The sequence below is a fragment of the Hyperolius riggenbachi genome, chromosome 3 (assembly GCF_040937935.1).
Source record: "Hyperolius riggenbachi isolate aHypRig1 chromosome 3, aHypRig1.pri, whole genome shotgun sequence".
Classification (NCBI taxonomy): Eukaryota; Metazoa; Chordata; class Amphibia; order Anura; family Hyperoliidae; genus Hyperolius; species Hyperolius riggenbachi.
Genome location: NC_090648.1, coordinates 210681318 through 210697678, shown reverse-complemented (window position 1 = coordinate 210697678; position 16361 = coordinate 210681318). Strand labels below are relative to the sequence as shown.

The 16361-nt window shown below is 41.7% G+C and overlaps 1 protein-coding gene across 5 annotated transcripts in view; it reads left to right on the top strand.

Annotated features, from left to right (window-relative positions):
- C3H15orf39 (chromosome 3 C15orf39 homolog) overlaps nt 1-12536 on the top strand; it is a 51730-nt gene extending 39194 nt beyond the window's left edge. The window contains exon 4 of one of the 5 annotated variants that reach the window (XR_011030319.1): nt 11683-11756. Coding sequence is in view for 3 of the 5 variants with exons in the window: in XM_068275615.1 (XP_068131716.1) it covers nt 11683-12206 (524 nt within the window). In the remaining 2 variants the exon portion in view is untranslated. Of the gene's footprint in view, nt 1-11682 lie in introns of all 5 variants that reach the window. The other 4 variants (XR_011030318.1, XM_068275615.1, XM_068275616.1 and 1 more) reach the window with 4 other exon arrangements.
- The last annotated feature ends 3825 nt before the right edge of the window (nt 12537-16361 follow it).

Sequence of the window (16361 nt, the reverse complement as noted above, 5' to 3'; positions counted from 1 at the left end):
TGATTACACTGGTTCATCAACCCTTGCAGTGAAAAAGAAAATAAAGGAACACCGACAGTGTAGAATTGGTACTGCATGTGGACATGTTTACACTGTCAGGCTGGTTTCACCTTGTCCTGCTCCTGGTTCCCTGTATCTGCTCCCTTCTCCTCTTCCTGGCAGTGTGGGCAGCAGAGCGTACTAAAGAGAGCAACTCTCCCATGTTCCAACTGATAGGTGCCCCCTCTTCAGTTGGTGCCTGTCTGCGTTTCCTCTAGGAACAGTTTGTGTCTTTGACTTCTTTTGCTTCATTGTCTAGCCATACTCAGTCTTTTTTGCTGCATCATCAAGCCTTGCTCAGGCTCCTGCGCTCCACTTTTATTATCTGCCAAGGGGGGGAGGGGAGGCAGGACTCTGAGGAAACTAAGAATGGATGGCCAGTGGCTGGAGAGGCGCGACCCATGGGCTGTAACCAGGAGAGCTAGCGATTACAAGCCTTACCCTGCATGCTTTACAGAATACTCTGCGGTGGGGGCGCTGCACTCTCTGCAATATGAAAACCCTAATGTCCATCATTTCATCTTTAAACTAAACATAGGAGATTGAAGGCCATCAACATGCTCTTTTACTATGCAGGGGGGAGAGGGAACCAACAGAGCAGTGTAAAGCAAGTGAGGTAAGTGGGGGAGAACAGTGCCCTCGTCCAACGCCTGTCTGAATCCGCTACGCGGTTAACTTGCCAACACCCGGAGGGGGATCTGGAGCAGCTGTATTAAACCAGATTCTCTACACAGGCAGTCTTTACCAGCTGCCTTGGCTGAGTTTAATATTGCTTGTGTTTGCAGCTTCAGTCGTTTTGGTTGACGATAGCAAAGAACGTACATAGCTCATCACTTCGTGCTGACATTAAATGGTTTTTGCTTGAGAGTCATGTCAGGTAATAGTCTATTTTTTGTGCAGGTGCCAATAATTGTTAGCAGAAATGGTTCATTAGCCATTTTGGACTGGTACCTAATTGCCCTTTGGAGGTAGTCTTTTAACGCCCTTGGCCCACCAGAATGACCTCCCCCCCCTCCTGTGGTTGGATGTGTGTACAGTCATTGCCGGTCAGACTGACAGATGCTAGTGAGATCATGTTTGCATGGCCAACTACTGCTTAATGTCTGTCATACTTGATGCCCCGGAACAGGCATGGGTTTATTGATGCATATTTAAAATTACTATGTATTTATCAGTGTTGTAATGCATTAACCATGTAGAAGAATATTCTAATAATGCATCATTCAAACACATATCTGAACTGGATTTTAAAGAGAATGTATAGTTTTGGGGTCTAGTTTGGTTTTTCTCCAGCAGATATCTAATTCTTTTAATTTAGGAAAATGAAATGTAACTTTTTTTCACCTCTTGCCGATTTGACTGTTAAAGCCTTCACAGAAGAAAAGTTATTCCCTTGGCTGTAAACTGGTCTGTAATCTTCTAAATGTCAAACACAGCAGCTAAACAAGACCTTTTTGTATTTATAAAGCTGCTGCAGACCAGCACATGGGGCCCTAAGCAAAATATCACATTTTTATTAAAAAACATTCTTGATTACGAAGAAGTAATTTAAAAAATAAATGAATATAAATATACGTTTTAAAAGGGTGCAGATAAATCACTATACATTCCCTTTAAACCATGTTAATTTTCCTGATTTTTTTTTTTCTTTAGTAGACCTGTATTGGTAGTGCATGCATGTGGATATTCATATGTTTGTATAATAAAATAAAAGGACAACTACTGCGAAAAACTGTAACATTGAAAATGCATACATACAAAGTGTGAATTTCTTCCAGAGTAGAATGCACTATAAATTACTTTTTACTGTGTTTGCTGTCACTTACAGTGGATAGTTAAAATCTGACAGATCTGATAAGTTTTGGACTAGTCCATGCCCACATGTGGGATTCTCAGACATTTGTTTACAAAACCACTTACTGAATGGTAGTTGTTAGTCCAGCTGCCTAAATAGTATGCAAACAAGCAGGGAGGCTGGTCGGTACTTTAATATAGCTTTCCAGGAAGTGTTTTTGGAAAGCATAAAGTAAATAATGAGAAGCTCCCGTGGAGATGGACTAGTCCAAACTCTGTCAGATCGGTCAGCTTTTCACTACCTACTGTAAGTAATTTATAGTGCATTTTACTATGGGAGCAATGTGCATTGTATATGTATGTATTGTACATTTTACAATTTTTCTTGATAATGGTCCTTCAAAACATGACTACAGTTTTCACTGGTTAAAGACTTAACTATTAACCTTGCTTTCTTTTTTTCATATAATATTTATATTTTCTTTTTTTAAAGTTTAGATTACAACTTGCTCCTGAAACCTCTGATGGCAGATTTCCTATAGGGACTGCATGTATATACTGCCTGCCCATTGCACTGAGACTAACCAAATCCTTTAACACCTGTGTTACAACAGAGCCTGGGGGGGGGGGGGGGGGAGTGCTTTCTTATTTTTCTGTAGCGTTTCACCTAGCATTTTGCGGTTTTGTGAAGCGTTTTTGGTGTAGTAAATTTCATATATTGTTACAGTAAAGCTGTTACTGAACAACTTCTGTAACAAAAACGCTTGCAAAACCGCTCTGAACAGGCGTTTTTCAGAGCGGTTTGCGTTTTTCCTATACTTAACATTGAGGCAGAAACGCCTCCGCAATCCAAAAAATGCCTCACCCGGGAGTATGCGTTTCAGCAAAACGCCTCCCGCTCTGGTGTGACCCACCCCATTGAGATACATTGACCAAGCGTATCCGCAGCCGCAAGCGGCTGCAAAAACGCAGAGACACCCGCTCGGTGTGCACCAGCCCTAAATGTTTGTTTTCTCATTAGAGGTGCCTATATATAACATATTTGGGGGGGGGGGGGAGGGAGGGGGGGTTGGGCAGAATCTAATTCTGCACATTTGTGATGTTGTTCCTCTTAGAACTTTAGGTATAGAAGCTTATTTTGAATCTCACATTGTATTGTTCGTGGTTAGATTTTTTTTTTTTTTTTTAAACCTCCTATCTTTATGCCTGTAGTGTTAATTGCACAAGTTCCGGATGTTCTGTGCGATTTTCCAATTTTTTATTTTTATTTTTGAAGCTTGGATGACAGCAGGCTCTTTTCTGCTTAAATTATCCTTTCTCTCCTGTCTTGTCTTTTTGTGAGCTGGCATATTCGTCCTGTGTTTGTAATTGGGCTCTCTGCTGTCACTGTGCTCAATCTTTATACAGCTGGCTGCAATTATGCATACAACTCATTTGGTCTCACATATTACAAGCCTTTAGAGAAGCCCATCACAAGCATGCAGAAACCCCAGTGTTTAGCATTGTTTTGTAAGTGCATCCAACATGTTCTGCAACCGGAAGAAGCCATTATGCTGGCATTGCATTAACCACTGGTGGGATGGTGAGATCTCATGCAGTACTGCTCTTTAACCCATGCTTTATTAAAAGCAACCTTAAAGTGTACCAGAGCTGAATAAAGGAATACAATCGATACTTACCTGCGGCTTCCTCCAGCAGCATAAACACGTGCGAGTCTGTCGGCGTACTTCTGCGGTCTCCCGTTCAGCCACAATCTGCCCTGATAATAGGCTGTCGCATCCAGTCTCAGTCTTCTGCGCATGTACGGACCTCTCGCGCACGTTCAGTAGACCCAGACTGACGCAACTGAGCCCATTACCAGGGCTGATCGCAGCTGAACGGGAGACCGCGGGAGGACGCAGAGGGACTCGTACGTGTTTATGCTGCTGTAGGAAGCAGCGGGTAAGTTTCGATTATTTTTCCTTTTATTCAGCTCTGGTTTACTTTAAACTTCAAAGTTGACCTGTTCATCTTTGCTTGTGTCTTTAAGAAGGAAAAAAAAGAAAAACGTTTGGGCAACCTTGTTAATCGTCATGATTTTTTTTGTATAAATCGTTGGTTGTTATGATAAAAAATGTCAGTTAAATATATCATATAAGAGATGCACACAGTGCTATTTAAGAAGTGAAATGAAGTTTATTGGATTTACAGAAAGTGCAAAAATTGTTTAAACAAAATTAGGCAGGTGCATACATTTTGGCACCACAAAAAAGAAATGAAATCAATATTTAGTAGATCCTCCTTTTGCAGAAATTACAGCCTCTAAATTCCTCCTGTAGGTTCCAATGGGAGTCTGGAAGCTATGATTAAGGAGCCATTCTCGCTCCGATACGTGTGAGATTTTATCTGTATGCTGTGAAGCTGGATTATGGAATAACAGATTTTTCTACTTTCATCGTAAAATATTGGTACAGCGGGATTTCCTTTTGCTTAGTCTAGATTCTGGTTGAAGGTATTTTGGACCATTCCTCTTTACAAAACATCTCTAGTTCATTCAGGTTTGATGGCTTCCAAGCATGGACAGTTCTCTTTAACTCACACCACAGATTTTCAATTATATTCAGGTCTGGAGACTGAGCTGTCCATTCCAGAACATTGTACTTGTTCCTCTGCATTAATGCCTTAGTGGATTTGAGCAGTGTTTAGGGTCATTGTCTTGTTCAAAGATCCAGTCCCACCACAGCTTAAGCTTTGTCACTGATTCCTGGACATTGGTCTCCAGAATCTGCTGATACTGAGTGGAATCCATGCGTCCCTCAACTTTGACAAGATTCCCAGTCCCTGCACTGGCCATACAGCCCCACAGCATGATGGAACCACCACCATATTTTACTGTAGGTAGCAGGTGTTTTTCTTGGAATGCTGTGCTCTTTTTCCTCCATGCATAACACTCTTTGTTACGCCCAGATAACTAAATTTTAGTTTCACCAGTCCACAGCACCTTTATTCCAAAGGTGCTTTAGCATACCTCGAGCGGCTCTATGTGCTGTGGGAGGAGAAAAGGCTTCCTCTGCATCACTCTTGCATACATAATCTCCTTGTGTAAAGTGAGCTGAATGGTTGAATAATGCACAATGACTCCATCTGCAGCAAGATGATGATGTAGCACCAAAGTGCTGGCCTGTGGGTTGACACTGACTGTTCTCACCATTCGTCACTTCTCTTTTTCCGAGATTTTTCTTGGTCTGCCACTTTGAGCCTTAACTTGAACTGAGCCTGTGGTCTTCCATTTCCTCAATATGTTCCATACTGTGGAAACAGACAGCTGAAGTCTCTGAGACAGCTTTCTGTATCCTTCCCCCTAAATCATGATGGTGAACAATCTTTTTGTCTTCAGGTCATTTGAGAATTGTTTTAAGACCCCCATATTGCTACTCTTTAGAGAAAATTAAGAGGGAAACTTACAATTGACCCTCTTAAATACTCTTTCTCATAATTCGATTCACCTGTGTATGGTGGTCAGGGGTCACTGAGCTTACCAAGCTAATGGGTTCCAATAATTAGTTCTAAAGGTTTTGGAATCAATAAAATGACAACAGTGGCAAAATGTATGCACCTGCCTTATTTTGTTTAAACAATTATTGTGCACTTTCTGTAAATGCAGTAAACGTCATTTCACTTCTAAAATATCACTGTGTGTCTCCTATATATTTAACTGAGATTTTTTTTTATGGTAACAACCAACAATTTATACAGGAAAATCATGACGATTAACAAGGTTGCCCAAACTTTCGCATCCCACTGTATTTTCTCTGTGGAGGATCCCTTAAATACCATCAACTTCATACTAATGTAATAAATCTGTATCCTTGTTCAGTATTTTATCTACAGATTTGAACCAATGCATACATTTTGTTTCTGCTATTAGCCTCTTTTTCTGTGATGTAAAGCCAGCCTCCAGGACAGTAACCCGAAGATCATTTAAAGTGAACCTGAGATGGGGACCAAAAGTTTTTATTTTTTATTTTTTTATTATTCATACCTGGGGCTTCCTCCAGCCCCCCTCCACGCAGATAGCTCCCGCACCGGCATCTAAATCCTCCCTAGAATTCTCTGGTAGCAGCCCGGTTCTCCACGGTCAGTTGGGCGTGCTGTGCATGTGCAGCATGGCCATGGCCGCTCGCGCCCGCCACACTGTACTCCCGCAGGACGCAGATGGGAGAGCTCGCTTGGCCGCACTTTGCCTGCACTGACTGGCCGCGAAGAACTGGGCTGCTACTGAAGCATCTACGAGGATTCAGACGCCGGCGTGGGATGGGTCTGTGCGGAGGGGGGCTGGAGGAAGCCCCAGGTATGTCCCTCTCGTCTCAGGTACACTTAAAGCTTTGTCCATGGGAACGAAAGTGTGTAGGGACTGGGAGATATGATATGGTATTTTTAATGGTGTATCTGTGTCCATTCATATGTTTATGCAGAGTGTGTACAATGTCTACCACGCAAGTTCGTTTGGGGCATCTTGCACACATGATTAGATATACAAGATTAGTTGAATCACAGGAAAAGGTGCCTTTTACCCTGTATTTCTGTTGTGTACCTGGTATTGATATTCTGTCAGTGGAGTACATGTCTGCAGGTCCCACACCTTTTTTTTTTACAGAGTACAGGGCACCTTTTCCCGTGATTCTACTAATCCTGGTAGATCTGATTGTGTGTGCAAAATGCCCTGAAGGAACGTATGTGGGAGAAACTGGACAAACTCTGGTAAAGGTATGAACTGACACAGGTACACTTTAAACTTTCGTTCCCATGGATACAGCTTACAAGACAACTGTAACGAGAGGGATATGGAGGCTGCCATATTTATTACCTCTGCCGCTAATACTTTCAGCCATAGACCCTGAACAAGCGTATGCAGATCAGAAGTTTCTGACATTATTGTTAGATGTGACAAGATTTGTCACGTGCTTGCTTCTGGTGGTGTTCACTCACTACTGCAAACAAATAGATCAGCAGGGCTGCCAGGAAACCATTTGTTTTTTGTTGTTTTTTTTTTTAAAGGGAATACCTATGGCAGACTTTATATTCTTCTCCCTTCAGTTGTCCTTAAAATTATTTTTGGGTTACTGCCCTGGAGCTGTGGCTTTACGCACAAAAAGAGAGACCAACATCAGAAACAAAATGTATACATTGGTTCAAATCTGTAAATAAAATATTGAACTATGATGCCAATTTCTTATATAGGTGTGAGGTTGATGGTATTTAATGTCCGAATTCTTTTGCAGCCTGACAAACTGCATCCATTCTGCTTGTAGCTAACTCTTGAACTCAGAATTTCTGATGCCTCTGTGCCAGGCAGAGTCTCAGTTATATAAAGATTGAGTAAACAAAAGGGTCTTATCTCTTTGATATAAATCAGCTACCTCTGTGCGCTAACATCTTGTAGGCATACAGTATTTGAGTCTGAAGGCGGAATAGCCGAAAGCTTATTCTTATTTTTTTAAAATTTGCCAATAAATGGTATCTTCATGATTCAAAACTTCTTGCTTTTACTGATGGCTAACATGGTACAATACTCTACTGCTACTGCCAGTGGAAGAAAAAAAGCATGAAAAGAGACTCCTGGAACTTGTTTCGCCACAGAAGAACATTTAGTTTTTTTTAAAAGAAATCATGAAAACTACTGTGCCCAGAAGGTCCAAAATATGGTGGCATCACAAAATATCCAAGACAGAATTCTGTTGAGGTTCTGCAAGCCAAGAAACAGAAGATTTTAAAGCTGAGCAAGAGTATACTGTGGCTAAAAGAAGATTATTAAAGGGCACTGAGCAGCATTCTAAAACAAAATAGCCTAGCGAGCGTGACATGGGGACCATTTCCAGTGTTCTCCCCAGAAATTTTTTTCCAGCCGAGTGGCATGAAAAAGTAGCCGGGTGGGGCGAGATGAGTGAATGCAGTGCCGGTGCTTCTGTGAGCAACTCTGCTTACAGCATAGGAGGAGGTGAGCCAATAACAGCTGGGTGCTCACCAAAACTAACTGGGTGGAGCACCCGGCTAAAAGAGCCTGGGGAGTTCACGGTTTTATATGAAAAGGGCGCCTGTAAAAAAGGGCACCTGGTGGAGCCCATATATACCAACTTCGGCTACAAAAAAGGCGCCTGGTGTAGCCCATATAAAAACTTGGGCTACAAAAAAAGGCGCCTGGTGTAGCCCATATAAAAACTTCGGCTACAAAAAAAACTCCGGGATGTGTTAATTACTATTCCCCCTCCAGGCCGCCATGGATAGTGGGGGAATGAAATGATTCGGCTTCCAGCGCTTGTAGCCCATATAAAAACTTCGGCTACAAAAATACTCCGGGATGTGTTAATTACTATTCCCCCTCCAGGCTGCGATGGATAGTGGGGGAATGAAATAATTCGGCTTAGAGCGCTTGTAGCCCATATAAAAACTTGGGCTACAAAAAAAGGCGTCTGGTGTAGCCCATATAAAAACTTCGGCTACAAAAAAAGGCAATAATATGGGCTACAAAGGTGCATCCTACTGTAGCCGAAAACCTTGTAGCCGAAAAAATATGGGCTACAAAGGGGAGCCCGCTTGTAGCCTATATCTAAACTCGGGCGCCCTTTTCTACACCTTGTAGCCCATATTTCCAGAAATAACATTGATGTCTATGGCAGCGCCCTTTTCATACAGGCAGCTCAGGCGCCCTTTTCAACCGATACAGAGTTCACTGCATTTCTGATATAAATTGGAGAAAGTTCTTTCTGTGTATTGATTAGTGATTGATTCTCCAGAAGATTAACGCCCATCTCTTCCAATGTGTTATTGTGTTATGCCTATACACGTTTGTGCAATAAGTTACAAGCTGAAGTTTCACCCTTAACATACTAGCTTAGTTACCGTAATGCCAATGAACTGACCCAGCTTCCAGCTGACACAGCAATAAGCGATGCAGAAATAGATTGAAGACTCACCCGTTGTTGCCTTTCACAATATCAGCACCAAGAGACCCCCAAAAGCACTGCTCCGCCACTACAAGCTACAGGAGATGTGACCACGAATATGCAACACTAGCAGAACAATATACTAAAGCACACGGACTCTTGTTTTCATCAAACCTCCCCCTATAGGACATTCGTAAACTGCATACTGTGAGGGATAAAACAAGCATTTAATTACCGGGGGAGACTGATCTGTAGTCCCCGTGCTCATATAGAAACCTCTCACATTTCTTTCTCCCCTGCCGCATGGCTGCAGGTTCCCGCTGGTCCTTCTTATGTCCACAGCCACACAATGCAGGCTGGGGACCAGCGATGCATGCTGGGAGATATAGTTCTCATTGATGCAACTACATCTATAACCATATGAAATCCCACATCTGTAACCACATCAATGGGTACTACATCTCCCAGCATTCATTGCACATCCCTGGCCTGCACTGTACATCTCGGCGATGTCACCTTAGGGATCATTTTCCAATCCAAGTCAGGTGACATTCATCTAGTGTGCCGGGCCTTGAGATACTGCTTAAGACTATTTTGGATGACTCCGTAACTGCACTACTAAACTAATGCAGCAATTTGACGGCTTATGCTTACTCTGCCTGACTTTTCCATGGAATACTAGGAGCCTTGTTTACTCAAAGAGACTATTTCTTGATGAGCAAAAGGGCACCTATCTGCTTTTGTGAAAGAGCTCATTGTTAGGCTAAACTGTTTTCTCATAGGTATTTGAAGTGTGTATGTTCTAAAGTTTGGCTGGTGTCCACACAAACTGAGGGCTCAGACACACTAGAAGCGCTTTTCTGAGCACTTTTTGGCCCTCAGAGCTTTCTGGGAGCTCTTTAAAAATACTCCCATTGACTTGCATTAAAATCTCGGTAAAATCGTGCAATTTTATTGCGATTTTTTAATGTAAGTCAAGGGGAGCATTTTTTTTAAAAAGCTCTGAGGGCTAAAAAGCACTAAGAAAAGCACCTATAGTGTGTCTGAGCCCTGAAAAGTAACTAAAGAATTAGATCAGCACGCTTCATATGTATGACAATTGATTTAAGCAGCAACAGATATTTTGGTGGAGGGAATAGAAAAAGCATTTGATTTTCAAGCATATAATGAAGACAAAGTATGCTGGCAGGTGAAAGCTTTCTATTTTTACCTGTTTTCAGAGTTTTGACCAAGAGTCCAAAATCTACCCTGGACCAATGTCAAAGTTCAGTCCATAAATGCAGAGTGCAGCTCTTGCCAATCCATAGCTGTCTCCAGTTATTCCGCCCCCCCCCCTTTTTTTTTTTTCCTCTGTTCCTGCTGTTAGGTGAGGAGGTATCCTTTAGTGCTTCTCATGGAGGTCCTGAAATGCCACTTTAAGGCAATTAGTAAAGACGCTCTATTCGCTACATCAAGAGATATGGTTGTACCTGCTGTTCTTTTACTATTTGCAAATTATTAAAGTGTCCCTGAAGTGATATAAAGAAAAATGTTTACTTACCTCAGCAGAGGGAAGCCATTGTATAGCCCAGAGGCTTCCCTGATATTTCTCTGCCCTTCCACTGAGACCTTTTGTAAAACGTTAATGTCCAATATTGCTCGCGGCCGTGCTCCCTTCCATGTATGAGTGTGGCCACACTGCACAGGTGCAAAGTAGGACTCGGGCTTGTGCAGTAGCACGGAGCCACTTGTGTAGGGCTTTATCCTCTGTCCGTGAGCGGTTCATGCTGCTACGCAGGCGCAAAGTCCTACTGGCACCTGTGCAGTGTGGCCACACTCCTACAGGAAGGAGAGTGCGGCCACAAAGTGCAATAGGGTCCTAAACCAAAGGGATGGTGGAGATTGATAAAAGTGCATACATAAAACTACATTCTCAGGCAGTGTGGTTGAGTATCCGTCCAAGTCCAATCAGGAGAAAAATTTAAATTACTGAGGTAGTCAAAGAGCAGCTCAGAGCTGTATTATGAAACAAGGGTATCTCCTTAGTAAATGCAGATGCAGTCCCCTCATGCTTTATGGCCCTAGAGACACTCCATTTACACGTAATCGTGTCTAAAACGGTATATATCCATACTGACCTTTTTTATTTTTTTAGATTTAAAATTTGTATTCCCATAAGGTGTGTATGTATATATATATATATGTATATATATATGTATATATATATATATATATATATATATATATATATATATATATATATATATATATATATATATATATATATATATATATATATATATATATATATATATATATATATATATATATATATATATATATATATATATATATATATATATATATATAATAATTTTGCAATAGTCACTAGTCTGAAAGACCCTTTATTTTATAATTGACGTGAATGTTTGCAGAGCCTTGCAATGTGCAAACGTGAAGTACACAGAGAGTTCCAGGAAAACTGCAGCTGAGCAGTTTTTTTTGTTCTTCCTTATATTGTGGTTTCTCTTTATATATTCTGCTAGATCAGTAGGAACCTGAGCCAGTGGCCAATTATTTGGTCTTGTGATTTTACTTTCTGAGCCAAAACCCTTCTGGTGTTTCTTGTAAGGTGACTAAATGCATAGTAGTTCCATTGTTCTTATGAACCATATTTTACATTTTATATATGGCTGTCACTTTGCCCTACAAAGCCAGCTTTACCCTTGACTCAGAGAACTCCAAGCTGCTTTTGTAACACTGTTAAAATAGGATAGTCGACTCGCTAGGATAAAAACTTTTTTTTTTGTTTCCCTATAAGTGACCTGCGGCTTTGTTCTGCATGTCCAGGTCTTGTCTTTATCTTGATGCCACTTTTGCTATAATTGTTACTGCAGACAGTATTGTTTTTTGCTTCTATTAATCATGCTGTGACATTTTTCAACAGATAGCTGCACAGCAAAAGACCTTGAAAAAGTAGAATGCCAACCACCTGATTTATCAAAGGAGTCGCAGACTGCTTCGCCTAAGAAAAGTAAAGCTTCACTGATTCTAAAGCTGCAGCGAATCTGTAAGTCCTCAGGAGGCAGACGTATGTACAAGTCTCTTCAGCTAAAGCCTCTAGAAAACAGACCTACGGAGAAGGCACAGGAATGCAAAGTGCATCGTAAAAAGCCCATAGACCGAACGTTAATTACCTACAAAAAGAAGAGAAGAATTCGGTCCAAGTTCAGCAAAAGTAATGGCTTTCCAAATTTAGTGGGGAAGCGTATTGTGCACTTGTTTGACGATGGTGAGCGTGAAGTTTGGTACGCAGGTAAAGTTGTGCGAGTTCATCGCCATTCACGCAATCCTCGTGACACCCAGTTTGAGGTGTGGTATGATGCTGAACCTGGCTTCCGCTATTTCTTGGAACTTCTGCAGGACTATGAAGAAGGCTGGTTGAAACTGGAAAACGAGTTACAGAACTAACCAATCACAGATCCACCAGGCAGGCCTGGAACTCTGTGATTGTCTCACATGGCTCTAGCTCTTTTTATACTTTTTTTTTTTTTTCTGTGCAAGATAGACGTCTTTTCTCAGCAAAGTTAAAATTGTGTTCGTTACCATTTTTAAAACTTTTTAGCAGTTTTATTAGTTTTAAGTATCTGTTTTATCAGGGTGTCCTGTTATTGACAGTTTACTGTGATAGTGAACACTGGAGGACAAGTTTCTCTTGAATATATCAAAGTGCCCTAAATATTTGAAGTATTTGTGTGTTATTTAAGTTTATATTAATGTAAAATAATTTTAAAATGTAAATCTTGTCAGCAGACTCTTTTTTTTGGTGTTCAGTCAACTGTGTACGCTCACTTCTAAAGTGACCTAATCAAAATAAACTAGGCTTCGAGCTGCATTCTGTTTCCTGAGAGGCACATTGTAGCTTAGTCCCATGAGATCACCATTTACAAGCAACAAGGTGTAGCTTAAAATAGATGCCAAGAAAAAAGCGATGCACAGAAGCAGTAAATGGCCATAGGTGCACAGGATATGTCTAGCATAGTGCAAGTCCTTTATAAGGCACATACAAGATAATCCACACCAGCAGTTGCAACCATAACAGGTGAAGCTCTGTCGCTTTTATAGCACATGGGCTTCTCCTATTCTGGTGCAGGTAAGGTATGCCATAACCCAGCATTGCATTGTGGAGGGACATGGATGGATCATTTTTCAGATGTTAGGTCCTAATTAGAGATGGACAACGAGATGCTAATAATTCCCTCTTGCATGATTGCAAACGGTGTGTTATTTGTATACAGCATGAAATTGGGCAAGCTCAGATTGTCGGGAAGTACATTTGGTTTGCCCAATTCCAAACCGCATACAAATTGCATGAAGGTGGCCATATATTTAGCATTTTTTGGCCAATCGACCATCCAGATTCCATAATTTTATTGAATTGGATGAGAATCAGTGCCACAACAACAGTGATGAAATCAGCTAAATGCATTGGTCGGACATGCTGAAAAACCTCAGTCACACATGGTTCACGGGGTGCATAGTGGTAACAGCGCGATATTGGGACGACCAATGTATGTGACGAACCCAGAGCCTCTATACCCCACAAATGTTCCATTGAGAACTTTTGAGTGCTCTGAAAATTCTCAGAGGAGTGGCCAGGGAGTCATGCCGGCAGACAGGTGAGAATTTTCAGAGCGGGTTGTGGGGGGATATAACATTTGGGGACAGGCGGTGGAGGCACCATCGCTAGGCCGATTCCTGATAGACTTCATGCTGGAATCAGTCTGCAGTGAATGGATGGTTGATCTCATGGTTGATCTGCCTGTACATCGTGAGATGTGCATGAAAACTGGTTTTAATAGCATCTCATTGACCATTCCTGAGCTGCATAACAGCTGCCCTGCAAGCCATGGTAAATAATGGTTGTATCAAGTTAATTCAACATGACTTCATTAAAACCAAAAATCTTGTTTACCTTTTAGAAAGGTATTGTGGTGAGTTTGTTTTACATTGTGTGCCACGTAGAGAGGGCTTTTCATTCTTGAAGCTGAGCACCAGCTTTGCAGGTTCAACAACTACTACTAACATTTGTAAAGCTCTTTTCTCCCGTAGGACTCAAAGCACATAAGCATGGCTCAGACTAGTAATTGGTTGATTGGTAAATCGTGGTACACAGGAAGAATTCTATAAGTCTGGAAATGCCAGGCTGAACAGGTGGCTTTTCATTCTGGATTTGAATAACTCCAGGGAAGGGGTTGTCTTTACTGGGTGTGGCAGGGAGTTCCAAAGGGCAGGGGCAGCATGACAGAAAGCTCTGTCTCCAAAGGTTTTGAGGTGCATTCTGGGAGTGACCAAGTTTATGGAACCTGCTGATCTGAGGTTGTGAGAGGTGTGGTGCAGCTTCAGCAAGTCCTTCATGTATCCAGGGCCCAAATTGTGCAGGGATTTGAATGTCAACAGTCCAATCTTAGAGTATTCTAGATTTTCCTGGTAGCCATTACAGTGAGTGAAGGATCGGTGTAATGTGACATCCCCTTTCTGTCAGCCCCTGTATAGACATAGTCCGTATCTAAGGCTAAGTTCACAGTAGGGCATTGCATTGTAAAGTTGCAACGCAACAAAAAAGTATTAATGCTGTTGCCGTTACATAAGTAGGTACAGTGAAGCATACAGACAATGAAAGGTATGCTTTCCTGTACCTGGTAACACACGTTTATAGGTAACCGACTGCAGTAGTGCGTTACCATAATGCTACAATGTATCTGTTATGCTACTATGTTATAACCTAGCATCGCAACGTCCCACTGTGAACCCATCCTCCACCTTTATCTGTGCCCAAGTTCATTTAAGAGGGACCTGCACAAAATTTAAAAAAAATATAAACACTTTGTTCAATACTACTAGAAGAAAAGTATTTAAAACCATTTCAAAACAAGTTCTGCCATGGGCCAATTCATACTTTACATTTATATTGTAAATAAGCAATAATGCACTGTTGCATATACTAGAATGCTGCACATTGGTTGTCTGTGGTGTTACTTGTGTGGTTGAAGCCTGGGTTTCAATGAACTGTGCAGGAGCAATAATAAAGTAGCAATTGTCAGCTGATGTGCAGGTAACAAACCCATACAAATTTGCTGGCAATACATGTATTGATTTTTTTTCCATTTGATTTCTGGCTGATTCGATCACTTTGAGGCCCGGTTCACACTTGCATTAGTGGCAAACTGATTGTACCAGCTGATGGGATCCGTTTGTCTTCCGCTGCTTCCGTTCCATTTCCCCATATCCCCCTTCCCCCACCCCAAAGTGAATTTTGCCCTTTAGAACGGTCCGTTTCTTCACTACTTCACATTCCGTTTTCTCATTACCCCCAATGCAGTGCTTCCATTTCCGTTCCGCTGGGCTCAGCGGTCCGGAAAAATGGCTACAGCAGGAAACTTGCATTCCGTTCAGCGGATTGTTCAGGAATGGATCAGTTCGCATGGACAGATGTGAACGGATCCATAGGTTAAAATTGGAACCATTCGCATCCGTTCCAATCCGCTCCCTTCCCATCAGGGAACAGACTGTTTTATAGCAGTAATGTGAGCCGGGCCTGAACGAATCTGCTAGTCCTCTATTGCCCCAGCATATCCAATTAATTCTAAGCAATTTTTCTTAGAATTTGAATGAAGGCTATTGGAAAATCTCTATGCTACGGGGCAGAAGTGGTGTGGGATCGATCTCCTGAAGCGCATCGAGCTGTACCCTGCTTGTGGTTCAACCAATGCTTGTTAGATTTCTACTATTCTTTAACTACCAATGTTCCAATCTGTCAGGGCTGGAACCCACTGGAGCGCTTTTGGCAGCGTTTTGGCAGCACTGCGATACGCTAGCAGTTTGCCAAAACGCTGGGCTAATGTTAATGGATGGGGCAACTTCCACAGGACGTGCAGCATTTTGGGAGCGTTAGCGCTTCAATGTAAAGTATTGAACCGCTAGCGGAAACGCTCAGCAAAACCTAAACTGAGCGGTTTTGCTAGCGTTTTGCGGTTCAGCACACTAACAAAATGAAAAATTCACAGGACCAATCAGGATAAAAACGCAAAACGCTACGCACCCGCTGGGCAAAAAAATACAATGTTGCAAAACACGACCAAAAACGCGCATGAATCCGCTTGCAAACCGCTCAGACAAAACGCTAGCGGTTGCGTTTTGCGTTTGCTGTTTTCAGTGGGTTCCAGGCCTTAGAGATCGGTCGGTTTGGAATACTAATCATATCACTGCTGCATGGTGTTTCTCAGGTCAATGCAAATGTCTTATATTAAGTTGACACTTGCCATTTTATTAACATCCCTGCATGCTTCAATGCAAACTGGGCTGTATCCATGCAAGCAATTCCATTGAGAACTGTTATGTGCAGTTTCTCTACTCAAATCTCCTCAGGGCACTCTGGTTTCCTCTCAAATCCTAAAACATCCAGATAGGTTAACTATTTCCTATCGAAATTGATGATAGGGACATGAGACTATAAATTGTGAGGGCCTGTTAGTGATGTGACTATATGCCCTATAAAGCTCACTAGAAGATGCCAAGGCTATATAAATACACAATAATTTTCACAAATGAATATGCTAAAGAATG